We start from the raw sequence: 27,470 nt of genomic DNA, 5'->3' as shown, positions 1-27,470 counted from the left end.
ATTGCAAAGATTTTAAACTTTGTAGCAGGGTCCTACCTTTTTTCAGTTGTGAAGAAAAGGCCGATTGTTCCACTAGACTGATGTATGGGAGGGTCTGTACTGAATCTAACCACCTGGTACACTCCCAGTGTTCTAATGAGAAAAGTTGCATCCCTGATGTTTAAAATTTTACTTGTATTTTATGGCAGACAGCTGGGAAAATCAGTGGCAATCACGCAAGCAGGTGATTTTAATTTCTGGGGCATTCTGTACATAAATGGGTAAAGAACACTTCTAGGTTGCCATATTACATTGCGTTTTTAGAGTTTTAAAAAATTACAGCAGCTTCAGCTTAAAGTGGAAAGGCAATTTTTAATATCATTAAATTAAAAAATGTTTTATGTGGTTATTTTGTGCGCCCTTTTTTCTTTTTCTTTTTTTTAAACAAAAGTAGAATTTTCTTTAAGATCCCTTTCACACATTGCAGGCGCTTTAACGCTAAAAAAAAGCACCTGAAAAGCTCACAAAATAACTATTTCCATTAAAATCAATGAATGCTTTCACACTGGGGCAGTGCGTTGGCAGGACGGTGAAAAAACACCCCTCTCCATTGAAATGAATGGAAAGTTCTTCAAAAACGCTTAGTGTTTTATTGGTGGTTTAGAAGCACCTGCGTGTGAAAGGGGCCTTAAGGACAAAAAAAAGGGATAGGGAGTCACGAAGTCCAGAAAGGACAAACACTTCCTAAGGTTTCAGAACTGCAAACCAGAATAGGAAGGATAACCCCCTGTTTCAACAATACTTAAATAATTGAAGAATGTACGTTCAGTGTTGAGAAACAGAAAGTAATTCCCACATTTATGCATCGTTGCCTGGTGTCAGTTATTTCATCTAGAAAGAGCAAAAAAAACGTATTCTTCCATATAAGGTATTCATACCAAGACCGTAATACAACATTGCTCCCCCGACAAGCAGATAAGCCAAACTGCCCTACAGCTCTAGACTAAAGAAAGTTTACCGAGATATAGCATCCAGAGCAGCATTGCACAGAAGGATCAACACAATGGTCTTCAGGTCAACACAAAGTTAAGTGCCCATTAGCCACCAGGTTCCTACATAGGGTTTTAGGCCAAGTCAAACAAAGCCTGGAAGATGAGTGCAGAAGCAAGTATGGTTTGAAGGGAAGATCCACTACCACAAGGAGTAGATACATTGAGAAAATGCTTCATACCTCATGTCAACAGAGTCCTTAAAGGCTAGAGCAGTGATGGCGAACCTTGGCACCCCAGGTGTTTTGGAACTACATTTCCCATGATGCTCGGCTACACTGCAGAGTGCATGAGCATCATGGGAAATGTAGTTCCAAAACATCTGGAGTGCCAAGGTTCGCCATCACTGGGCTAGAGTGTCTTCCATAGGAATAAAAAGAGTAGACCATTTCGAGACAAATCCTACAGAGGGCTAGAGTGCCAGAAACCACATAAGGAAAGGAATTGGCTGTTTGGGTGGGTCCAGTCTTATGTCTTGTACACACGGTTGGAGATTCTGACGGAATGTGTCCGATTTTGTCGGATATTCCGACTGTGTGTGGTCTACATCGGACTGTTTCCGTTAGAGTATCCGACGGACCAAGTTTTCCAACTTGTTGGTAAAATTTTCCGACAAAATGCTCAGATCGGACATACTCCGATCATGTGTAGAGAATTCTGATCGGACAAAGTGCCACGCATGCTCAGATCTTCCTACACCAAAGCTATTGGCTACTAGCGTGAACGTAGTCCCGTTGTAACAAAATAACGTAATCACGCCGGATTTTCCGACAACTTTGTCCGACCGTGTGTATGCAACAATATCCAACGGATTTGGTTGTCGGAATCTCCGACCGTGTGTACAGCGGCTTAGAGAGATGATTTTGGTGGAATGCTTAGGTCTATGGGAACCAAGCATCGGCACTAAGAAGTGGAAAGAACAATTGCATCCTCTAACTTAAAATTGAGTTTACAGTCTCTTTTAAAAAAAAGAAACAGTTTTCTATTCATTAGATTAAACTGCTGCTGACTGAAATTCAACTTGTGGGGTCTCCTCCTTTTAAAGAAAGAAAGTCCAATAACAAATTGATACCTGTCGGACAACACAAATAGTAGACATCTCTGCACCAAATTCTGCTGGGGAAAGTGGAGAAGGGAGATTGAAAGTCCTTGTCTTTAGCGGGAGCAACAAATTGCACTAACTGAAGCTCAAATCCTCATATACCAGAGCAAAATACATCTAGAGTGAAAAAAAAGGGGGTTTCAGAAATAGCTACTGACAGTTCCCACACGGAGTTGAGAAAGCACAAAAAGACATACATTTTCTGTACCTAAATCAAACTTGCACGTAGTGCAAATTAAGACTGATTAGAAGATTCACCGCAGCCACAGGCCCACTGGCTTTCTACTTGGTGCCAGGTATACCAGAGGTTAGAATAGCAGTTAACTTACCACTGGTCACTGCAGGCATTTTTTCAAAATACCAGATGTGCCAAACGCAGCTTTGCAGATGAAAAGAACAAGAGGCACGAGGGAAAAAATACAGTAAGAGGAACAAGACATCCACCATAACTGGCAAGGTATGAGAGGATATGGCTTCTAGGGGGTTGTCCTTCAGTTTCAGTGGGGTGGATTTACTAAAACCAGAGAATGCAAACTCTGTTGCAGCTGTGCATGGTAGCCAATCAGCTTTTGTCTTCAGCTTGTTCAACTAAGCTTTCACAAAGAAACCCGGAAGCTGATTGGCTTCCATGCAGAGCTGCACCAGATCTCGCACTCTCCAGTTTTAGTAAATCAACCCCAGGGTGTCTAGTGTTCATTTCTCCTATAGGCAGCAGTATAATCCTATGTTGCTTAATTACCATGAAGTTATGTTCCTCAAAGGACAACAGAAAATGTCAATGTAAAAGTACTGCACAGATGACGAATAGAAGAAATTATTGTGGAAAAATTTATGGATCTATATAGAAACAAACAAATACAGTGTACAAAATGTCAACGGAACCTGCAAATGCTAAGATCTTATTAAATATTTAAGAAGACTACGTTGTTAATTCGGTCACTTCATATAACTATATTATACTAGGTTATAACAGTGCTAATTAAATCATCTAGATTCAGAGCCTAGTCCAGACATAAAGCTATAATAATGCTAAATATCAAGACAGGTTATAAATTACTAAAAGTAAATGTGTAAGGCAACTGGAATACTTTACTCAAGAAATACATACAGTATAATATAACCTTTAAAAAAAATGTAGACTAAAGACTTATTATCCAGGTTGCTTTTATATGAAGGAGGATTTAGTCAGTTTAATTTATTAACATTGTGTCTGCTTATTCGTTAATTCAGCACTAGCGTCACAAATTTCCAAAAATATAGTATCAAAAGAGTCTAATTATAAAAACAGGAGGAAAGGAAATTGGAGTTCTTGCCTATAGTGATTAGTCTGATTTGAAGTACCGTATATACTCGAGTATAGGCCGACCCGAATATAAGCCGAGGCCCCCAATTTACCCCCAAAAAACTGGAAAAAATTATTGACTCGTGTATAAGCCGAGGGTGAGACATGCCTGTCCATCCCTGTGTGTCCGTCCATCCCTGTGGGTCCATCCATCCCTGTGTGTGTGTCCATCCATCCCTGTGTGTGTCCATGCATCCGTGTGTGTGTGTGTGTCCATCCATCCCTGTGTGTGTGTGTGTGTGTGTGTGTGTCCGTGTGTGTGTGTGTCCGTGCAGCCTACCTGTGTCCAGCCTGCCTGTGTCCGTCCAGCCTGCGTCCGTCCAGCCTGCGTCCGGCCCGTCCCGTCCCGTCCCGGCCCATCCCGAGCCGAGCCTCCGTCCTTCAGCTCTTCGTCGGCGGCCATTCTAGGATTCAAAAGCCGCGCCTCCGTCGGTGATAGGCGGAACACTCAATTTCCCACTGACTGCTGGGAAATTGAGTGTTCCGCCTATCGGATGTCCGTGATAGGCGGAACACTCAATTTCCCAGCAGTCAGTGGTCCGCCTATCACGGACGTCCGCTCATCATCATACTACGGACGAGGATGAGAGGATGTCCGTGATAGGCGGAACACAGACTGCTGGGAAATTCAGTGTTCCGCCTATCACCGACGGAGGCGCGGCCTTTGAATCCTAGAATGGCCGCTGTCTGTCTGCTCGACACGCTGATCGGGCAGACAGACAGCGATGACTCGAGTATAAGCCGAGGGGGGCACTTTCAGCCTCAAAAAAGAGGCTGAAAATCTCGGCTTATACTCGAGTATATACGGTATATAAAAATGAATTGGTCACTAAGGATAATTGTTTTTCTTCTTTGACGTTTCTATAAACAGGCCTAAGTGCTGTGATAGGGGAGAGAACGTGAAATGCAGATATATATTTATTTATTTTTTTTTTTTTTTCTGTATGCAAGTTTCAGGAAAGATTCATACGATTTATTTTTGGCCTCTTGCACACTGCAGCTTGAAAAAGTTCAGTGCAGCATTTTTTTGATACTGATCTAAGATGCAATACATGTTTTACAATGTAGAAGAAAATAGTATAAATGGCTGCGCTTTGGTCTAGAAGTGGTTGCTGCCGTCCTAAAGATCTACAGCCCCCAAAAAGACTGTTGATATACAGGTATTATATATGGAAAGAATAATTTTGTGAGCTATATCGGTATTAAAGGGGTCTCCAAAACCAACTATTCCCCAGAAAATATAACCTTCAGCGGAAAAAGCCCTCTGGGTGAAGGGGAGACGAAGTCATGCTATGTCTCCTCTAATGTTGAAAAACACGAGGAAAAACATACAGTGAGTGTCCCCTCACACTGAATTAGATATAATAGGTTATAATGTCCAATATGGACATCAAATCATGTACATGAAATTTACCCTGTATTAGTACACCATACACTCTAAATAGGCTAGGATTGAACACACTGCATCGTACGCGTTTCGTCATTAACGTCCTCAGCAGCGGAACAATGTTTTACAATGTGTCTGTACACACAGGTGTGTAAACAAGCACTGTGTATTCTTCTGGTAAAGAAATCTGCATTCCCGGTCGGTATTTTGTGCCAGTACTTGCAAATGCACGCACAAATAAATATTAATGAATCTTCTCTAGGAATATATTGTGCGTACAAAATGCGCAAAAACAGACTCATATGTGTATAACTATGCACAAATACATGCAAAACAAATGCCTGACTTTACATCCAAAAAAGCAGATGCTCAAACATCAATATCATGTGCAAGAGGCCTAAAAATGTTGCCCTAAACTTGCAGTGGGTCATTCAGGACAATTTTTTTCTACAATGTGTAATAATCCAATGCAGGTATCTGACAGGAAAAAAATGGGAAGACTTGGTACAGCTGTAGAATGGTTTAGCACTGTGGCATGGCATCTTATATGTAAAGTGTGCAACATGGTTTGCCGTACAGTACCCTGTAACTTGGAATCCATACCACTCACTTCTAAAGTAAACGTATGTCAAGGCAAAATTATATATTTTCATTCATATATTTCATACACCTCTGCAGGAGCAGTCATCTCAAGATCCTGGCTGTAGCCATAATCCTGATATCAATTCACAAAGTATAAGCAATTTGAGTTGCTCTACAGCCGCCCGATCACTTTTGCCTGTTTCAGGAGATAGATTTAAAGCCTCCCCCCTCCCCCCCACACCCATGCAAATGCGCATGTAGGTCCAACACTCATATGTGAGTGAATCACCCCGAACGCCAGAGCGCCAGAGCGCAAGCAATAATTCTAGCACTAGGCCTCCCGTTTAACTCTAAACTGGTAAAGGCTTTTAAAGGGTTGCCTATGGATACTTTAATGTACCGTAGTTTGTCACCATTCTACACGTATTTACTCTGCAAAACGTCACCCTTATAAATTTTACCAAAAATTGGGTATTATATTTTGTTTGTATGCCCTAAAATTTATTAAAGTGTATTTCTACCTGAAGTTGTGCATTTGATAAATTGCTGTGCAAATACTGCAACATAAAAAATTGCAACAGCATCCACTTTTAGCAAAAAAAAATAATGCCGATATTTACCTGTGTGAGAGAAATGTCACGGAAAAATACTTTTGGTGAACCAGAAAGTAGGTTTTAAAAAAGAGTGGACATACAAACATACAATTGTGGGTGGGGTTGCATACCGCACATTAGGGCTGGATTCAGCACTACAGAAACAGCATTCGGCCAACTCCCTGGTCTAGACACAACAGAGCAGAAGCTGTTCTCACCTAAAGGATAAGTTCACCTTTAGAACATGTTCCAGCTCCCGCTTCCTCTCCCCTCCCTATGACAATGGATTGGGATTTCCTCTCACCAAACCGCTCACTTTTTAAAAACAGCGTGGCTCCACCCACACAGTTGCATCATTCATTCAGATTCCTTTGAATGAATAAACTACAAGTACTGCCTGTGACCGCAGCAGATGGGCTAGTAGTGTCTTTGCAGCTACTGCTTCCCATTGCCATCAAAGGGACTGCCTGTATGGGGATGCACAGACCACCTGTGCATCCCCATGCAGGTAAACACAGCCTTGCACAGGTGTATACTGTAGTATGTCCCATGTAAAGAAGATCTTACTTTGTTTTATTTAATATTTTTTTTACAGTTATTCTTAATATGTTTTACTTTATGGGGCTTTGGTGAGACATCAGGGGTGTAAACAGACGCCTGATGTCTCTTTTATCAAACAGAGAGAGGGACAGAGTCCTCAATCCCTTTCTCTGCAGCCTTATCTACACTGCTGATGAATGAATAGGGGTCCCAAACTGGCAGCCCTCCAGCTGTTGCGAAACTACAAGTCCCATCATGCCTCTGCCTGTGGGAGTCATGCTTGTAACTGTCAGCCTTGCAATGCTTCATGGGTCTTGTAGTTTCACAACAGTTGGAGGGCCACCAGTTTGAAACTCCTGCTCCTATTCATTCACAAACTGAAGCATAGTTAACTGTGTTTACTATGGTTCAGCGATAAACAAATGTGGCAGCAATTGGTACCGCACTCCATCCTGACACCCATCTTCCACCCCAACAGCAGCTATAGCCAGTGGGGGTGGGGGGTCGGAGAAGGGGAAGGAGCAGTATGGGGATCTTGGAGCAGCTGGAGGGGGGGGGGGGGGGCAGGGAGAGAGATCTATTTGCAGAGTTAAGTCCTGATGTGGGAAGGGGGGGGGCTTATCAGTGGTGCTGCCTCATGTAGAGCAGGGATAGGCAACTTGGGGCCCTACAGCTGTTGCAGAACTACAAGTCCCATCATGCCTCTAGGAATAATTATAACTGGTAGCATTGCAATGCCTCATGGGAAATGTAGTTCCACAACAGCTGGAGGGCAATTGGTTGCCTACCCCTGCGGTAAAACCAACCTCCTCATGACAGTTCTGCTTCCCCAAGCTCTATGTGCAGTGCAGAAGTCCCACAGCACAATGGTCAGGAGGCGGACCATTTAAGCCGCCATCCACCGTGTGCCAAGCAGCCAGGATGAGGGGCACTCAGCCCTCCCAGCACCACCCAAATCCAGCTTCCAATGGCATAGTGTAAGTACATGATTTTGACTTGGTCTCAGCCTCTTATAATCCCATGTTCAGTAGAGGGCAGCATAAAGAGCTAATCACATGCAATACATCTGCAGGTACAGTACTTGCATGGAGAATGCTCATGGCAGGAGAGAGCAGTGACAAGCCTCCTGCTGCTTCCTCACTGGTGTCTCAGGCTGGGTGGGGTGGTACACAAATCACTCACATATATACATAAACAGTCTAAAAACAGTGCTGTTCTTAATAAACTTCTAGAAATTCCTATAAAGTGCATAAAAAAGTGTAAACAGATCATCAATGGTCATAATGCAATAATTTCTCGACAGCGTTGTGTTTAAGATATATATTGCTATGCCTCGAAAGTAACTGTGTTGCTTAACTGGAGTAGAAAATAGTCCTGGCACCAGAGTGGCTGTATAAATCTCATTACAAATCCTGCATTACATTAAAGAGGAATAATATATGAGGAAGATAGGACATCACTCCTGAAAATCCTGGTTATTATAATGACCCATTAAATGTTTTCAAAAGCTACTGACATGGCACATATGTAGATCACAATGGCCGTTTATCTGAATATGTTTGGGGAAGGGGGTCAATGACTTTCTGACTCAGCCCCTGATGTTTTAAGGGAAAGATTTTCCTATTGGTCAACAGGTTCATAGTTCTCCATAAATGTTTTTTTTTTTTTTTTTATTAAAGATCACAAGCCCTAAATAACAGGAAAACAAGAATTCTATTTTAGACTCTGTTCACACATATTACGTGATTGGGCTTTATTTAAAAAAAAAACAAAAACGGTACCAATCAGATTAATGTTCATGTTTCTAATGCAGCATTTAAGGCAAGTCTGATTGGTTGTTTATATGGTACCTGGGGGTTGTTTTGTGGAAACACAGGGGTGGAGCTAACCCAAGGTATGCTGACTTGAAGAGTTTCATCCTCCTTTCCACAGGTCCTCTCTGATATTATGCCATGGGGGTCTGTGACCTCTGGATTTCCTAGCATTGTGGTTGTGGGGTGTTCATATCTATGCTTTCCATAGGTTTTACAGCCTATTGTCTGATATCCTTGTCGTGTACAGAGCATGTTTTTATCTTGATACCCCTACAAAGAACACTCCTGCATATGAAATATGTTTTGGGCTCGGTGTTTGTAAAATTTTGATTCATTATGCTGTGAACATTTTGGTTTGTCACCACTAGTGATACTAAATGTAATTCTGATCAATAAATTATTACATTTAACTACTGATCTGACTGGTAACGTTCCTGCTAGGACTTCTTTGCAGTCAAATAAAGTTCTTTGGACAGATTGTGTTCTTCACATAAGTTCAATGTAATCACGGTTCTGGGGATTTTCTTTTAGTTTGCATCTGGCTTTGCTGCAGTTGATCCCAGCCACCACTAGATGGAGCGCTTATGAGATAGTCTGTCATCATAATTGCTGCTGCAATGCACAATCAGGAGCTGGGAGACAGCATAAGCATAGTAAGGCAGCTGAGCTCCAGTGACCATCTCACTTCTGACTCAAGCTTCAAGAGCTGGACACAAAATAGGTAAAGTTAAATACCTGTAAATAAATATACCCATAGGTTGTAAAGCAAAATTATTTTGTGGATTTTTATTTGGGTACAGACATGAGAACTTTTACATACTTATGCTACCAGAAAAATTATAGCAGTTAGCTGGCTGGGGGTAACTGAAAAATGAACTAGCGATGTGATAGAAACCCCAGAGGAATGTAAGCTCCAAAAACAAAACACTTAACAGAAATTAAGCAGTAGAGACTAGAAATTGGTCCTTTTGTTTTTATCCATCTTGCTTTCCAGACTTTACTGTATGCAGGCCTATATGACTCAATGTCCTATGTGCAAACTCATACACCACCGCCCTGCAGTTGCTAATTTGAGCCACTAGACCTGTCACAGGCACTTGTTAAAACATGCCAACATGCCAACAATGCCCACCCTTTCCATCTCTCTCCTCCATTCATACAGCACTTTTCTTTGCTAGAAATAGTACAGCTTCTATGAATGGAGGAGGGGGGGGGGGGGGGGGGGGGGGGGGACGGGACAGAAAGGACAGGCATAGCAAGCACTCTTGACAAGTGTCTACGATAGATTCAGCAGTTCATATTACCTTCAGACTACCAATGAAGGGGGTATGGGGGGGCAGAGACCTGAATCGGTTCAATAAAAATATAACTAAATATACATAGGCTTTAAAGGATAAATTAACCTTCCTGAACATGTTACACCCATATTTAAAGTGGAACATGTTCAGTCTCTCTTATATGCTGAAGTGTCCAGACAAGACAAAATGAAAAAATAAAATCAGTTTTAAGAGGTTTTGGCTTGGTGCTGCTCCCCTTACACCGCTACCCCAACCCACAATTGTTATGATCATTACCGCCCTGTGCCTTACAAGGTTCAGAGGAAACTTTTTTTTTGCACTGAGTCTTGTGTCTAAGGCTAGATCTACACTTGTGCAGGTGGTGTGGCTTGCATTTGCACAGCAGCTCATTAATTGGATGGGCTACTGCACCTCTGAAACAGGAAAAAGCTCCTAAACCCCTTTTTTTTTAAAAAAATAAAAAAAGAAAACGAGTGTCCAAATGGAACCAAGGTGCATTTTTCAATGTGTAGGTGTGCCATTCAGGCCTCAACACCAAACATACAGAAAACTGCTGGGGGGGACAAAAAACACAAACACAGATTTGATCTGCATGGAATATTTTGGGCTTTTTCACATGTGCAAAGACATGTTTTTTCCAATGTAGGTTTTCGGACAAGGACACAAAGAACACCATTGTTTTCTATGTTCCCGGATTACATCACAATGTTGGCATCAAGCAAGTTTTTTCCTGCGCATGAAAAAAAAAATTTTTTTACACAATATCAGTGTTGTGAACAGAGAACATATCAGATTTTCCATTTAGATGGTTCAGTTGGAGTTTTGCAGTTCATGAACAAAAAGGTGAAATAACTCAAACAGAAATTAGAAAACCACTGCACACGTGACATTTTCCCCCACAATGCTTTGTTGTCTAACCCACAAGAGAGATTTGACGGCCCAATCACCTTAAAACAGAGGAAGAGCCCACATCAGTCATTCATAAGATACAATGTATTATTTATTTTGTAGCACTGTGTTTTGTATCTTCCACTGGTACCAGCACTACTCCCCTTTATTTTTATTTTTTTTATTACATAAAATAATTTCAGTGGCAATATGACATCTTGATCATTGTAGTGGATCTGACGGGAGGAAATGTACAAAATCATCCTATCTGTAATAAATATTGCATATTAAAAGAAAGTCCACTGTATTTAAATAATTCAAAAGAGGTGTTTATATTGGCTGTGCCTTTAGCAAACCAGAAGACAATCACATACAAAGGGGTAAAAGGAAAAACTCAAGAGGTTCGTAGCGGGAAGAAAAAGCCCCAAATCCTTGTGTTGATCTGTGACATTAACAGAGTTCTTGTTGCCATGGTAACATTTTTTTTGGCTTCGTCATTAAGCTATATAGGGGAGTGACAGGTTGAAAAGAGACATACAAGTGCAGGGAGTATGATGATAGGTTGATCTGCTTGGCTGTCACGCTGTAAGAAAACCATGTGCTTGCTTGGCATTCATAGAAAGAATAAAAAATATATAGAGCAGGCTGGGTAAGATTGCCAACATTCACTCTAGCTATTCTTTATCAGCTACCCCCGTGACAATTTATTTAGAGCAAAACACTTAAACTCTTCCATCATTGGGATAAGAGGGCAGCCCAGTGCAGCTGCTCACTAATGTCCTTGCAAAGACTCATCATGGAAAGTCGTCTGTTTTGAGCTCCAGTTTATATTGTTCTCTTCATGCAGCTCCCAGTCAGATTCTCAATCTAATTCAATAGGGCTGCTGTCATCCTGGCCGTCCTCCACTTCATCCTCATCTTCACCAGCCCCCATTAGACTGTTCAACAGGTTACCTTTGTAGAGAAAAAAAAAAAAAAAATGTAATTCCAGTTTAGATCCCAAAAGTTTCAGCATTTAAAAATCAATTCCATTTAAAGTTAAATATTTAGTAAGTAAATCTCTGCAATACAATCACCTGTTTTCCCCCCCTTAAAAAAACTAAAAAAAATTAATGTCTTGAGTTATTGCTTAAAGTGACTTTGCAGCACATAAAACTAAACAAGTGTACTAATGCCAAACCAGCAACTCAATGTGCTAAAACCAGATCTGCATTATACAGAGACAACTATCATTTTAGGAGGAAGTCAGTGGTAGCCTATGTATTCTTTCATGCAGTTAAAAAGGAAGTAAAAAACTTCCTCTGCAAACCTTTACCTATAGGTAAGCCTATAAAAAAGGCTTACCTATTAGGTACTGAAAATGTCTCCTAAACCTGCACAGTTTAGTTTAGAAGAGATTTCCAGTGCATGAAGCCAGCGACATCACTGGTGCGTGCGCTCTGAAGGACCGGCCCACATGTGCCGTTCTTTCCGAGCCCATGCTGTGAACAGCGGATCCCGCACGCATGCACGGCAGTGACATAATCGCAGCTCCAGGAAATCGCAGGCCCAAAGCCTGCAAACCCAAAAGAAGCTCCAGGAAAGAGGTTGTCCGTGACGGAGGTGTACCGATGCAACATATTCAATTTAAGGCAAGTATTTCATAATAAGAAAGTATGCGATGCATACTAGCTCATTATGCCTTTGTCTTGCAAGTTTTTTTGGGGAGGAATTTTTTTCAGAGGTTTATAACCTCTTTAACCCACTTCAATACCAGGCACTTGCCCCCCTTCCTGCCCAGGAGAATTTGCGGCTTTCAGGGCTGTCACACTTTTGAATGAATTGCAGTCAGGTATTTTCTTCTCACAAATATTTTTTTTTTGGTGGCATTTGATCACCACTGGGGTTTTTATTTTTTGCTAAAGAAACCAAAAAAAACAAAAAGGGGGACCAAAAAATAAAGTTTTTCTTTCTTATAAAATTTAGTTTTCTCCTTCGCTGACGGGCACTGATATGTACTAATAGATGGCAGCTGAAACACATGAAGAGAAGGAGAGCACGCAGCTGCCCTAGTGTAATACTGTTTTTAATGATTAAAAATCAGAAGTAGAAAATAGTTTAACCCAGACATAGGAAGGATTCTTGCATATACATCAGATTAGCCTCCTCTCCCAGCCTGTGTGGCTGGATTGGCTTCAGAACCCAATGGGCAATGAGTGTTGTTACTGTAAGCCTAACCAGTGTCTCACCGAGCAGTGCAAGGAGCTGTGCATGAGCGCGGACCAGCTGGCGCTGCATGACGTCACTCACGGCCGAGAAGGGGAAATTATGCAAGTCAACGCCTCTGACAGGGTGGGTGGCTGCCAAGATTTCAAGTTTTGGAGGCGCGGCCTCCTTCAGGTCACACCCTATCAATCTCTACCCTCACCATTATATAGAAAACCACGTCCCTCCCCTGGGACAACTAATGTTATACACCAGGCCAGGAGTATGGCGTTCACAAAGGGAGATATATAGAGAAGAGGGGCAAGTGATTAGTTTAAAATGTTTAAGATAATGACACTATTGAAATGTGATTCTAACAGTAAAAATACTTCAAGAACAATTAAAAAACACATATCTTTATAAAACTTATCCAAAAAAAAAAGAAAAAAAAAAAAAAGAAATTATATTTTTTTTTTATTGAGAATTAAAAAACGTAAAAAAGTTCAAAAATGATAAAAATTATATAAAAATAGCCATCATTATCCAATAGTAACTACTTTTGATTATACAAAAATAAAAAAATAAAATAAGAATATTTAGTAAATTGATAAATCGGCAAGTTTAACCATTCGATTGGTTATTCAGTTCATAATAGGTGGGTTAATTGATGAACATAAGGAACCAAGTGGGGAATCACCCATTAATGATCAATAATCAAAGATGAATTATCATATTAGAGTTCCTATCTCAAGTTCCTCGTTGAGCCCCTCAGGTGTCATACTATTTAGAGTGAATATCCAGAAAGATTACCGTTTATGTAAACTGGCAAATCTTTCGCCTTCTGGGACTGACACAGATATAGACTATGCCAAAAACGTCCAGGCCCTCTGTACTGCCCCCATGTTTAGATTTGCAATGGCATGGAACACTGTTTCAACTTTTTTCTCTATGAACTTATGAAGCTCACCAAAACGAATAGATGGCAGTGATGGGCCGCACCGATGAGGAGATGGCAGGTGTTACAGATGGGCACCGACAAGTGTTTCTGATGGGGCACTGACTAGCATTGTTGGTGGCACATCTGATGGGGCTGATCGGCTCTCCCTGTCAGCGTGGACCAAGGAAAGCCATTTAGTGGCACTTCCTGGTTCACGCTGTGATCGGTCACAGCTGATCACGTGGTAAGGAGCCTATGCCACGAGTGACGGCTCCCGTGCGCATGCGCGGGAGCGACGTCATCGCGGCTTCCCTGAATGACAGCGGCGAGACCCCACCAAGAAGATGGACGCGTAGGACTACAGGGGACATCGGTGATATCGCTGGCTCCTGTGTCAGGTAAGTGACACATAATGGACTACTATGCGATGCATAGTAGTCCATTATGCTTTACCTTTGCAGGGAATGAAAGAGGAAGTAAACTCATCAGGGTTTACTTCCTCTTTAAAGCTGATCCATATCCACATAGCTATCAAACCTGTAAATTGTACTAGATACCCTTTTGTGGAGTTCTGGGGAAGATATTGTAATCTGATATTAATGCTATGATGCAATGTCAGGTTAGGGCTGAGTCATGAAAACTGGAGATGTTAGCCACAACTGTCTGCTTCCTTCTTTTATTTCCCCATTGCAAATGAGAAACAGGAGTTTTCATCATTCATGTTAACCTACATATTGCCACACACCATATTCATAACCCCTTGTTAACCACTGGAAGATTGAGACACCAACCCCCCCCCCTCATGACCAGGCCATTTTTGGGATACGGCAGTTACTGACAATTGCACAATACTGTACCCAAAAAAAAAAAAAAAAAAAAAAAAAAAAAGTTGTCCTTTCTCCCAATACAAGATTTTTTTGTTTTTTTTTTTAAATACCAAAACACAATTTCTTCATCAATCTAGGTAAATATGTATTCTGCTACATATTTTTGGCAAAAAAAAAAAACCCCAAAAATATAAGCATATATTGACTGGTCTGTGCAAAAGTTATAGCATCCAAAAAACTATGGGATATATTTATGGAATTTTAACTAGTAATGGCGGCGATCAGCAGCTCTCAACTCCAGTCCTCAAGACGCCCCAACAGGCCAGGTTTTCAGGCTCTCCATTATTTTGCACAGGTTTCACTGCCTTAGTAATTACCACAGCTGTTTCATCTGAGGAGAATCCTAAGAACATGCCCTTTTGGGGTGCCTTGAGGACTGGAGTTGAGAAACATTGGTCTACAGCATCTTTTGTAGACTAAAGTGTATATTATAGCCAATTTTTATAAGGATGCAGCGAAATTTCGGCCGCCGAAACATATCGGCCGAAAATGCCCTTTTCGGCAATTTGCCGAAAGAGAAAAACGTCCGATAATGGAGCCGAAATGGGGCGGGGCCAGGGTAGGGGGCAGGGCTCCGCCCATCATGAAGAGCTATATCATGCTATAGTGCAGGCGAGCCATCTCCGCCGCCTGTTTGATCACAGCGCGGGAACATCACAGCTTTCAGTTCAATAGCTGTGTGTTCCCGGCCGCTCGCCATCACATACAGCCCCCCCCCCCCCGTCAGGGCACTTTGATAGACAGATCACCCGTAGGATTGGACGGATGATCTGTCTATCAAAGTGCCCTGACAAGGGGGAGGGGCTGTACGTGACGGCGCACGGCCGGGAACACACAGCTATTGAACTGAAAGCTGCGATGTTCCCCTGCTGTGATCAAACAGGTGACGGAGGCGACTCTCCTTTTCTCTCTTCTGTTTTCTCTTCACAGGTTAGCTGCTATGAGGGGAGACACACACTGGCTGCATTGTATCAATTGTATCATGTGTGCAATTTCTGACCATCTCCTGTACCACGTCCCCAGTCTCTGACCATCTCCTGTACCACGTGTCCCCAGTCTCTGACCATGTCCTGTACCACGTGTCCCCAGTCTCTGACCATGTCCTGTACCACGTGTCCCCAGTCTCTGACCATGTCCTGTACCACGTGTCCCCAGTCTCTGACCATGTCCTGTACCACGTGTCCCCAGTCTCTGACCATGTCCTGTACCACGTGTCCCCAGTCTCTGACCATGTCCTGTACCACGTGTCCCCAGTCTCTGACCATGTCCTGTACCACGTGTCCCCAGTCTCTGACCATGTCCTGTACCACGTGTCCCCAGTCTCTGACCATGTCCTGTACCACGTGTCCCCAGTCTCTGACCATGTCCTGTACCACGTCCCCAGTCTCTGACCATCTCCTGTACCACGTCCCCAGTCTCTGACCATCTCCTGTACCACGTCCCCAGTCTCTGACCATCTCCTGTACCACGTCCCCAGTCTCTGACCATCTCCTGTATAAAAATATTTTTTAAAAACAGTCATTTTCGGTATCGGTGCTGTTTCGGCCTAGTGTATTTTTCATTTTTGGTATCGGTTTCGGCACCAAAAAACCCATTCGGTGCATCCCTAAATTTTTATATAAAGGAAGGGTTAGAATCTCCGGCAGCTTTTATTGCCATTTGTCCTGGTGACCACTGCCACTGAAACAGAAAGCAATGGAAAATCCAAAGTTTCAGTAGACACCAAAACAGGATCCCTGGGTAAAGCTCCCAGAAGGAGACATCTGTTCCAGTAACAGCTATACAAACCAAGGAATTCCTTTCAATTTGTAGAAAGTTATTCTCGTTTCCTATTGGGTTTCAGGGACAGGAAGTGAAGAGAAATCTCCTCAATTAGCAGAAAAAATGAAATAAAAACAGACAAGAGTAGAGTAGTAACCTTCGTCTAGTTTATATAAAAATGTATAATTCCTTGGACACTTGATCCCAAAAAAATAAAAAATAAATAAATACGTTTTTAAAGTTTTCATTACAGTTCTGGCTTTGGTACCTAGTCAACTACTGCCCTGGAATAGCCACAAAAAAGTTCAGACTTTTCAAAGTCAAAGACTTAGATGACAGAAAATTCAAGCTGAGGACGACACTTCAACTCTAAAACGCCAACAATTACTCACCCAATAATCCCCCATATGAAGATGACTGTTTAGGAGGTACACCAAAGAAAAGCTGTCCTATCCTGTCCAGATACTGCAAAGAAAGACACAGACAGATCCATATATCAGTCTAGAATGTACAAGCATCGGTTCTTTATTAACCAAAAGCAAAACTATGTTGTATTCCTGCACTATGTGGAGTCACAGCTATTACTATGAAAAATAACCTCAACAAAAATTATAGGGGCAAAATTTAGTTGACCCCGAGTAAGACAGAAAAATCAAGCAACTGAAAATGCACCGACTAACATGATTGACGATACAGAAGCGAAGTCCTTCAGCCGACGCGTTTGAGCTCCTTCCTCAGGGGTAGAGAAGATACCAATTCTCTATAATGCAAATGCAGTTCATATAAATACAAACTTAATTCCGTATCTGCAACGTACTGTCACAACTGAAGTGACTACGTTGCAGATGCGGAAATTATATACAGTATGTATTTTATATGAACTATTAATATTTGCATTGCAGAGAATTGATATCTTCCCTACCCCTGAAGAAGCTAACACAAACTGAAACGTGTCGACTGAAGGATATCTCTTCTGTATTTTCAATCATGTTACAGTCCATGCATTTTCAGTTGCTTATTGCTATGTACATTATGTTGCCATATTTAATTATGTGGCATTATGAAATTATTTTTCTATCTTACTTTACAAATTGTTATGAGTCCAAGTGCCTTTAAAGTCCAATTCCACTGGGAAATTTGTTTATTATTGAGGTTGTTGGACATCCTATGGCAAAACCATGGAGTTGGATCCCCTCTTGTAGCTATAACAGCCTATACCAGTGATGGCGAACCTTGGCACCCCAGATGTTTTGGAACTACATTTCCCATGATGCTCAACTACACTGAAGAGTGCATGAGCATCATGGGAAACGTAGTTCCAAAACATCTGGAGTGCCAAGGTTCGCCATCACTGGCCTATACACACACACAAGATTTTAGAGTGTCTGTGGGAATTCAGGTCCATTCAGCCAAAAGCATTTGTGAGGTCAGAAAATATAGGACAATATGTACATGGCCTGCAATCAGCATTCTAAATGGTCAGTATGGTTGGGATCAAGGCTCTGTGAAGGCCACGCCAAACTTAATGCATTCAGGTCTTCATTGACTTGGCTTTGTACACAAAACAGTTTGCACAAGGAATGGAAACACACAATTGTCTAAAATGTCTTTGTATGCTGTGGCATTAACAGGACAATTTACTGCAAACACCTAAAACATATAATTTAGAAGGTTGGTCACATACAGTGCCTTGCGAAAGTATTCGGCCCCCTTGAACTTTTCAACCTTTTGCCACATTTCAAGCTTCAAACATAAAGATATAAAATTTAAATTTTTTGTGAAGAATCACCAACAAGTGGGACACAATTGTGAAGTGGAACGAAATCTATTGGATATTTTAAACTTTTTCAGTAAAGAAAAAACTGAAAAGTGGTGCGTGCAAAATTATTCGGCCCCTTTACTTTCAGTGCAGCAAACTCACTCCAGAAGTTCAGCGAGGATCTCTGAATGATCCAATGTTGTCCTAAATGACTGATGGTGATAAATAGAATCCATCTGTGTGTAATCAAGTCTCTGTATAAATGAACCTGCTCTGATAGTCTCAGGGTTCTGTTGAAAGCGCAGAGAGCATCATGAAGACCAAGGAACACACCAGGCAGGTCCGTAATACTGTTGTGGAGAAGTTTAAAGCCGGATTTGGATACAAAAAGATTTCCCAAGCTTTAAACATCCCAAGGAGCACTGTGCAAGCGATCATTTTGAAATGGAAGGAGTATCAGACCACTGCAAATCTACCAAGACCTGGCCGTCCCTCTAAACTTTCAGCTCAGACAAGGAGAAGACTGATCAGAGATGCAGCCAAGAGGCCCATGATCACTCTGGATGAACTGCAGAGAACTACAGCTGAGGTAGGAGAGTCTGTCCATAGGACAACAATCAGTCGCGTACACTGCACAAATCTGGCCTTTATGGAAGAGTGGCAAGAAGAAAGCCATTTCTCAAAGATATCCATAAAAAGTCTCGTCTAAAGTTTGCCACAAGCCACCTGGGAGACACACCAAACATGTGGAAGAAGGTGCTCTGATCAGATGAAACCAAAATCGAACTTTTTGCCCACAATGCAAAACGATATGTTTGGCGTAAAAGCAACACAGCTTATCACCCTCAACACACCAACCCCACTGTCAAACATGGTGGTGGCAGCATCATGGTTTGGGCCTGCTTTTCTTCAGCAGGGACAGGGAAGATGGTTAAAATTGAGGGGGAAGATGGATGCAGCCAAATACAGGACCATTCTGGATGAAAACCTGTTGGAGTCTGCAAAAGACCTGAAACTGGGACGGAGATTTATCTTCCAACAAGACAATGATCCCAAACATACAGCAAAATCTACAAAGGAATGGTTCACAAATAAACGTATCCAGGTGTTAGAATGGCCAAGTCAAAGTCCAGACCTGAATCGAGAATCTGTGGAAAGAGCTGAAAACTGCTGTTCACAAACGCTCTCCATCCAACCTCACTGAGCTCGAGCTGTTTTGCACGGAAGAATGAAATTCTGGCCCAGTCTCTCGATGTGCAAAACTGATAGACATACCCCAAGTGACTTGCAGCTGTAATCGGAGCAAAAGGTGGCTCTACAAAGTAACGCAAGGGGGCCGAATAATTTTGCACGCCCCATTTTTCATTTTTTTATTAGTTAAAAAAAGTTTCAAAAATCCAATAGATTTCATTCCACTTCACAATTGTGTCCCACTTGCTGGTGATTCTTCACAAAAAATAAAAATGTTATATCTTTATGTTTGAAGCCTGAAATGTGGCAAAAGGTTGAAAAGTTCAAGGGGGCCGAATACTTTCGCAAGGCACTGTAATTTTGGCTTTAAAGTGCATGAACCCAATTCTACTATTGCACACCATTAAACGTAACAACGGTCACAACCTACCTCATTATACATAGGATCTCTTTTTAAAGACGGCTGATACTGTTCACACAATATTGTAAATACTGTTAATTTCCCACTGCAAAAAATAAAAATTTAAATCTAAAATTACCACAGGTTTTCGGTGATGCACATTTAACACAGATCTGTACATCACATCGGGAAACCATCAGAACACTTTAAAAAAAACAAACCTGTATTTTGTGCATGCAGAGGAGAACAGGTTCTAAAACAGTGATTCTAAACCTAAATCATTTATACACAGGTTGGCAATGGACTCCCAAATCAAGTATTAAAGTCCCTTCCAAAATAACTTATTTCTTTGTTTTTGTGGGGGGGGGGGGGGGGGGGTCACATGACTGCTTCAATGTATTTTCAGCCAAATAGACCAGGTGGTGGGCAGGATGAGCTATGAAATGAGGATTCGCTGTTCCCACCCAGGCTGTTTGGATATAAAGGCTTGGCTTTTAAAAGCATAAGGTAGATGACCTTGTAGTTTGTTTCCATTAATAACAGCCATGAGGAGGTCACTGAAAGGATCAACAGGTATTTTTAGGCAAAATTAATCATTTTTTTTTCAAAGTCAAGTCAAAAATTTAGTACAGGCATTTTTTTTTTTTTTTTTTTTTTTTTAATTATTAAAGTTTAAGGATACTCCAATGTAGTGGAGCATCATAGGAAATGTAGTTCCAAAACATCTGGGGTGCCAAGATTCACTTCCCTAGTACACTGCACAGGTCAGAAGAAATGCAAGTATATAAGACTGGGGAGAATTGTATTAACCCCTTTGTACCCAAAAAGGTGAAGTTTACCAGCATCTATGGGTTGATTAAACGCTAAATATAAATTTTTTGTTTATATTTTTCATGACTTTACAAGTAGTTACAAATGCCTAAAAAACACAAGCACAGTTGTGCTCGTAAGTTTACATACCCTGGCAGAATTAGATTTAAATGGCTAATTTAAACACTAACCATGAGCGAAAGATGTTTTTGTGTTATTCATATTCTCTGAAAAATGGGCAAGAAAACAAAATTCTGCCAGGGTATGTAAAAAATATTATTTAATACACATTTTATAATATATATATATATATATATATATATATATATATATATATATATATATATATATATACATATACATATACATACATACATACACACATACATACATACATACACACAGTGGTGTGAAAAAGTGTTTGCCCCCTTCCTCATTTCCTGTTCCTTTGCATGTTTGTCACACTTAAGTGTTTCGGAACATCAAACCAATTTAAACAATAGTCAAGGACAACACAAGTAAACACAAAATGCAATTTGTAAATGAAGGTGTTTATTATTAAAGGTGAAAAAAAATCCAAACCATCATGGCCATGTGTGAAAAAGTGATTGCCCCCTAAACCTAATAACTGGTTGGGCCACCCTTAGCAGCAACAACTGCAACCAAGCGTTTGCGATAACGTGCAATGAGGCTTTTACAGCGTCCTGGAGGAATTTTGGCCCACTCATCTTTGCAGAATTGTCCTAATTCAGTTACATTAGAGGGTTTTCGAGCATGAATGGCCTTTTTAAGGTCATACCACAACAATAGGATTCAGGTCAGGACTTTGGCTAGGCCACTCCAAAGTCTTCATTTTGTTTTTCTTCAGCCATTCGGTGGTGGACTTGCTGGTGTGTTTAGGATCATTGTCCTGCTGCAGAACCCAAGTTCGTTTCAGCTTGAGTACACAAACAGATGGTCGGACATTCTCCTTCAGGATCTCTTGGTAGACAGCAGAATTCATAGTTCCTTTTATCACGGCAAGTCTTCCAGGTCCTGAAGCAGCAAAACAGCCCCAGACCATCACACTACCACCACCATATTTTACTGTTGGTATAATGTTCTTTTTATGAAATGCAGTGTTCCTTCTACGCCAGATATACTTGGACACACACCTTCCAAAGAGTTCCACTTTTGTCTCATCGGTCCACAGAATGTTGTCCCAAAAGTCTTGGGGATCATCAAGATGTGTTGTGGAGAAATTGAGACGAGCTTTGATGTTATTTTTGCTCAGCAGTGGTTTTCTCCTTGGAACTCTGCCATGCAGGCCATTTTTGCCCAGTCTTTTCCTGATGGTGGAGGCATGAACGCTGACCTTAACTGAGGCAAGTGAGGCCTGCAGTTCCTTGGACGTTGTTGTGGGGTCTTTTGTGACCTCTTGGATGAGTCGTCGCTGCGCTCTTGGGGTAATTTTGGGCGGCCGGCCACTCCTGGGAAGGTTCACCACTGTTCCATGTCTTCGCCATTTGTGGATAATGGCTCTCACTGTGGTTCGCTGGATTCCCAAAGCTTTGGAAATGGCTTTATAACCCTTTCCAGACTGATAGATCTCAATTACTTTCTTTCTCAATTGTTCCTGAATTTCTTTGGGTCTCGGCATGATGTGTAGCTTTTAAGGATCTTCTGGTGGACCTTACTGTGTCAAGCAGCTCCTATTTAAGTGATGCCTTGATTGTGAACAGGTGTGGCAATAATCAGGCCTGGGTGTGGCTAGAGAAATTGAACTCAGGTGTGGACAACCACAATTAAAGTATGTTTTAACAAGGGGGGCAATCACTTTTTCCACACAGGGCCATGATGGTTTGGATTTTTTTTCACCTTTAATAATAAACACCTTCATTTACAAATTGCATTTTGTGTTTACTTGTGTTGTCCTTGACTATTGTTTAAATTGGTTTGATGTTCCGAAACACTTAAGTGTGACAAACATGCAAAGGAACAGGAAATGAGGAAGGGGGCAAACACTTTTTCACACCACTGTATACACACACACACACACACAGCCTGGATCCCCCCCCCCCCCCCATTTTACACTCAGAAGTTTAGCCCTTTGATCTAAGGAGGAGTTAGTTACAAGGTTTCATGTTAAACTTAGACTGCCCGGATGTATTCTTTTGACGGCTGAGTGAGCAGTCTCTCCACTTGCTATGTGAAAGAATTGGCAAACTCTGCAATAGAGATAGTCAGGGGGGTTGAATCGAGATCACAATTTTTTTAACGATTAAGTGTCCATATTTTAAAATTAACCAGCTGCAGTATTTGTAGCTGCTGACTTTCAGAAATTCTCACCAAAACTCTGCTTTAAGAAAAGGGAAAAAAAAAAAAAAAAATGCATTTTATATAAATAATCCTTCTGCCTTTAGAACCACTTTAAACCATACATTATAGTTCATTAATTCTGTTGAAGATTTCCCGTGCATTACCAGGGGAGGACTGGAAATATTTGGCCTGAAGAGAAACCACAACCAACTAAACTTTTATGACAGGCACAGATTCCTTAAGGCTAAAGAAAATGTACCATTCATAGACGCTATAGTGCTGTATTGATTGATGGGCTTGATAAAAGCTTCCTATAGCATATGAATAAATGACAAACCCACAACATGTGTTACTGACTTAAATGTTTCGGAAATGGAAATTGAAGGGCCACACCACTAATAAAAGATCCACATGCAACGTTATTCCAATAAAAGTCAGTTGTTTCGTTTTTAGGCAGAAAGTTGCGGGATTTTGTCACGTTTTGTACAGGTCAAAAAGCTCACCAATGTAAAAACTTACAACGTACTTTGAGCTTCAGCTGACAAAACGCTCAGATGTGAACAGGTGCCATTAAAATGAATGGGATTTTGCTTGATGGGAGTTTTTCAAGCTGAAAATTGCTCAGATGTGAATGCAGCCTAAAACTCATTGCTCAGCCTGAAAGCAAGTTCAGTGAGTTTTGAGAAAACGTATGCAGTGGTGCACCAGCGACCAGCGCCATCAGTAAAATTCAGCCCATCATTGCAAAAAGAAATAAACTAGGTCACAGTCAATACATCATTATGCTACATGAGATACGCAGAGCAGTCCGTAATAAGCCATTACTCTAAAATTGGAATCAAAATATAAAATTTTTTTTTTTTTTTTTTTTTTAAAACTACACAGGGTAGGCAGGATAGGTAGGAGGAAGAGGGAGGAAACATTTTTAAGAATAGTGATCGGCTTTGATTCCACTTTAACCACTTTCAGACCGGACCATTTTGCTGGTCAATGACCAGAGGTCTTTTTACAATTTGGCACTGCGCTGCTTTAACTGGTAATTGCGCGGTCATGCAATGTTGTACCCAAACAAAATTTGCGTCCTTTTTTTCCCACAAATAGAGCTTTCTTTTAAAAGGTATTTGACTGACTATGCGATTTTTATTTTTTGCGATATAAACGTAAAAAGACCGCAAATTTTGAAAAAAAAAAAAAAATGATATTTTCTACTTTTTGTTATTAGAAAAATCCAATAAACTCAATTTTAGTCATACATTTAGGCCAAAATGTATTCAGCCACATGTCTTTGGTAAAAAAAAAAAAAAAAAAAAAAAAAAAAAAAAAAAAGTCATATAAAAAGCTGCGGCGAACCTAAATACCTACCTGCCTAACTAGCGTCACCTGTGACACTAATACAGCGATCAGAAAAACGATCGCTTATTAGGCTGGGTTCACACTGGAGCGATGCGGGAACGCCACGAATCCGCGGCGGGTTCCCGCATCGCATGCCTCCCGGCGGCAGTTCACACTGCCCTATGCGAACTGCTGGGAGTGTCAGTGAAATGTTAATGACACCCCCAGATCAGTTCGCATATCGCAGTGCGATCTGCAAACTCGGATCGCATGGTGTGAACACCCATGCGATCCGATTCTGCTGCGGACCAAAAAAAGGGTCCCGTGCGACTTTGCGGCGCGAATTCAGCCATACTATCTGTATGGCTGAACTCGAATCGCACAGAGATCGGATGTGATTTGCACTGCAGTGCGGTGCAAATCACATCCGTTCTCATAAACCGCTGCAATGTGAACCCAGCCTTAGTGACACTGGCGACGGGGGGTGATCACGGGGTTAAACCTTTATTGGGGGGGTTAGGGGGGGTACATTAGAACTAAAGGGGGCTAACCCTAACTGCCCTAACAGTTATTACAGTCACAAATGACACCAATGCAAAAAAAATAAAAATGCAATTGGTGTCACTGACTGGGGGGGGCAGGGGTAATTGGGGGGGGGGTGAGTGTGCCTGGCATGTTCTACTGTGTAGTGTCGTGTTGGTGCAACTCACCGATCCTCTCTCCTCGGTGCCGGAACGAAAAATACCGACACGGAGGAGAGATTACATCACTTCCTCTGCCTGTGTTTACATTACAGGAGAGGAAGTGATGCAATGCTTCACTTCCATTCGTCAGGAGCGATCGCGAGGGGGTGGCCATGAATGAATGGCCGCCCCCTCATCTTGGATCGCTCCTGCACGGATACCGACCGCCGCGGGAAGGCAGGGACGTACAGGTACGCCCATATGCCTGCCCATGCCATTCTGTCGACGTATATCGTCGTGCGGCGGTCGGCAAGTGGTTAAACAGCCATCTCAGATTCCACTCAAATGTTTTCATAGTTCTAACAGATATCCAATACATAAAAAAAAAAAAAATAAAAAAAAAAATGGAATAATAATAATGATGATAATAATAATATCAAACCTACCCCTCCACAGCCAGTAGTAGAAACCAAATAAAGTTTAAAAGGGGCTGTACAAAAGGAGGCCCCCTCTCTATTGAAGGATGCTTCTCTGTATACGTCGTGAAAACCACCGATGCGCCCGTTTTATTTTTTAAACAGAGGAATCTGAAAAGGCAAACAAAAAAAATCAAAATGCAACTATACAGAAACAAAAAAAATTTTTGGTGTAATAATCTGTCTGCCAGGAATATGGTTTTAGTGCCAAGTCTAACCAGAGGGGAAAAAAAAAGGGAGAAGATAAGCAAGTTAACTGGGCCTGACAGGGTTAACAATGAAGCCATTACATATCATGATAACATAAACAGAACCAATTCCAAAAGATGTTTGGACAATGCCCCACAACTCATGGGAAAGCCCATACATTTACAGTGGCTGTAAATCTCAGATATAAAATAAAAAAAACACATCCTTTAATTTCTCTCTGCTGCCTTTACTGGGTACATGTGAGGGTTTACAAGCACTTTAAACCCCTCATGTGGTTAAGGACAACCAGCGAGGTCCTCTGTCATTGCTACATGCCGTGTTTCTGCAATCAAAGAAGAGACACCACATAAGCAGGAAAAGATCTGAGCAATCCAGTTACAGGCAAAATTTGGCAGCAGCGACAAGGATTATTTAGAGGTCTATAAAGTTCATCTTGCCCTACTAAATACTGGCTAGTTTGATTAAAGGCCAACTTCACCTTTATCAACATGCATCAGGGTGTAACATGTAGGTAGGCATACCCACACCTCAGCCATGACAGCATCCCCCACAGCCTTTGTTACTTTTAAAATTGGCATGGCTGGCATGGGAGAGGGGATGCTTTGTAACATGTTACATGCCTGTGAATGAAATGGCAGATAGTACTTGTATTCCATTGACTTCTCCTCCTCCAGCTCTTCCAACTGAAAGCCTATGAGAGAGAAACAGGCAGAGAGCTGGAGGAAGAGTTTGCAGGAAGCCGACATTGCACTCACTATCCACTGATCACAAGTGCAACACTTTGGATGTACATTTATTCATTTTTCAGCCTGCAGACTGTCAATGAAGAGTCAGCTGTGCATAATTAATGCATGACGGCACATTACAACACATGTTGTCATTAATTTAAGATTTAGCAAGGCAGCAAAGAAAAAGCTCAGGGAAGGAGAGCTTTGTACAAAAAGTCCATAGCAAAACCACCCAGTCAAAGCAAGTCAGTTCCTGACTAAATGGGTGCTCCCTAATGGGCACCCCAACAAAACCCGGCAGCACTTGTACATTTTTAGCGTTATGTCAGCACTAGAAGGCGTTCCCAGCAAAGTTTGTGGAAGCATCCAATCACCTGAAGGTAGCAGCAATAACCCACAGTTTACATCTTCCTGTGCCTTTTAATGTATTGAACCAGGCACACCTCCGCTCAACATTCCCAGCATTTTTTGCATTTTCCCTGCCAAATCATGGCTAAAGACTCGTGCATGGGACACAAAATAGTGTACTGCTACATACCCTACCAAGGGGCCATCAAGGGGGGAGAGGGGAAAAAAAAAAAAAAAAAAAGACAAACACACCTAGTGACCTCAAGAGGGCAAGGAGCTATGGGGTCTGCACCTCAAGTTTAGAATACATACGGTTGTGCTCATAAGTTTACATACCCTGGCCGAATTTATGATTTCTTAGCCATTTTTTTGGAGAATATGTTAAACAAAACCTTTTCACTCACGGTTAACGTTTGGCCGAAGCCATTTATCATCAACTGCATTTACTCTTTTTAAAATCATAATAACAAACTACCCAAATCAAACATTTACATACCCAAACTGTTAATACCGTATATTGCCTCCTTTAACATCAATGACAGGTTGAAGCCTTTTGTGGCATTTGTGGATGAGGCTCTTTATCTTCTCAGATGGTAAAGCTGCCCATTCCTCTTGGAAAAAAAGCCTCCAGTTCCTGTAAATTCTTGGGCTGTCTTGCCTGAACTGCATGTTTGAGATCTCCTCAGAGTGGCTCAATGATATTGAGGTCAGGAGACTGAGATGGCCACTCCGGAACCATCAATATATTTTGCTGTAGCCAATGACAGGTTGACTTGGCCTTGTGTTTTGGATCATTGTCATGTTGGAATGTCCAAGTACGTCCCATGCACAGCTTCCTGGCCGATGAATGTAAATGTTCCTCCAGTATTTGATAACATACTGCATTCATCTT

At 41.5% G+C, this 27,470-nt stretch overlaps 1 protein-coding gene across 1 annotated transcript in view; it reads right to left on the bottom strand.

The window, feature by feature from the left end:
* Positions 1-10,668: 10,668 nt before the first annotated feature.
* Positions 10,669-27,470, bottom strand: part of GET4 (guided entry of tail-anchored proteins factor 4) — a 37,959-nt gene continuing 21,157 nt past the window's right edge. Inside the window, exons 6-9 of the mRNA XM_077449065.1 lie at positions 25,263-25,403; positions 19,724-19,799; positions 16,736-16,808; positions 10,669-11,528 (exon numbers count right to left, since the gene is read on the bottom strand). Coding sequence (XP_077305191.1) covers positions 11,437-11,528; positions 16,736-16,808; positions 19,724-19,799; positions 25,263-25,403 — 382 coding nt within the window. The 3' untranslated portion in view covers positions 10,669-11,436. The remainder of the gene's footprint in view (positions 11,529-16,735; positions 16,809-19,723; positions 19,800-25,262; positions 25,404-27,470) is intronic.

The sequence above is a fragment of the Lithobates pipiens genome, unplaced genomic scaffold, assembly GCF_037356315.1.
Source record: "Lithobates pipiens isolate NorthernLeopardFrog02 unplaced genomic scaffold, aLitPip1_a1.2 Scaffold_22, whole genome shotgun sequence".
NCBI classification, from domain to species: Eukaryota; Metazoa; Chordata; class Amphibia; order Anura; family Ranidae; genus Lithobates; species Lithobates pipiens.
The sequence above is the reverse complement of the archived record's forward strand: the minus strand, read 5'-3'. Positions and strand labels throughout refer to the sequence as shown.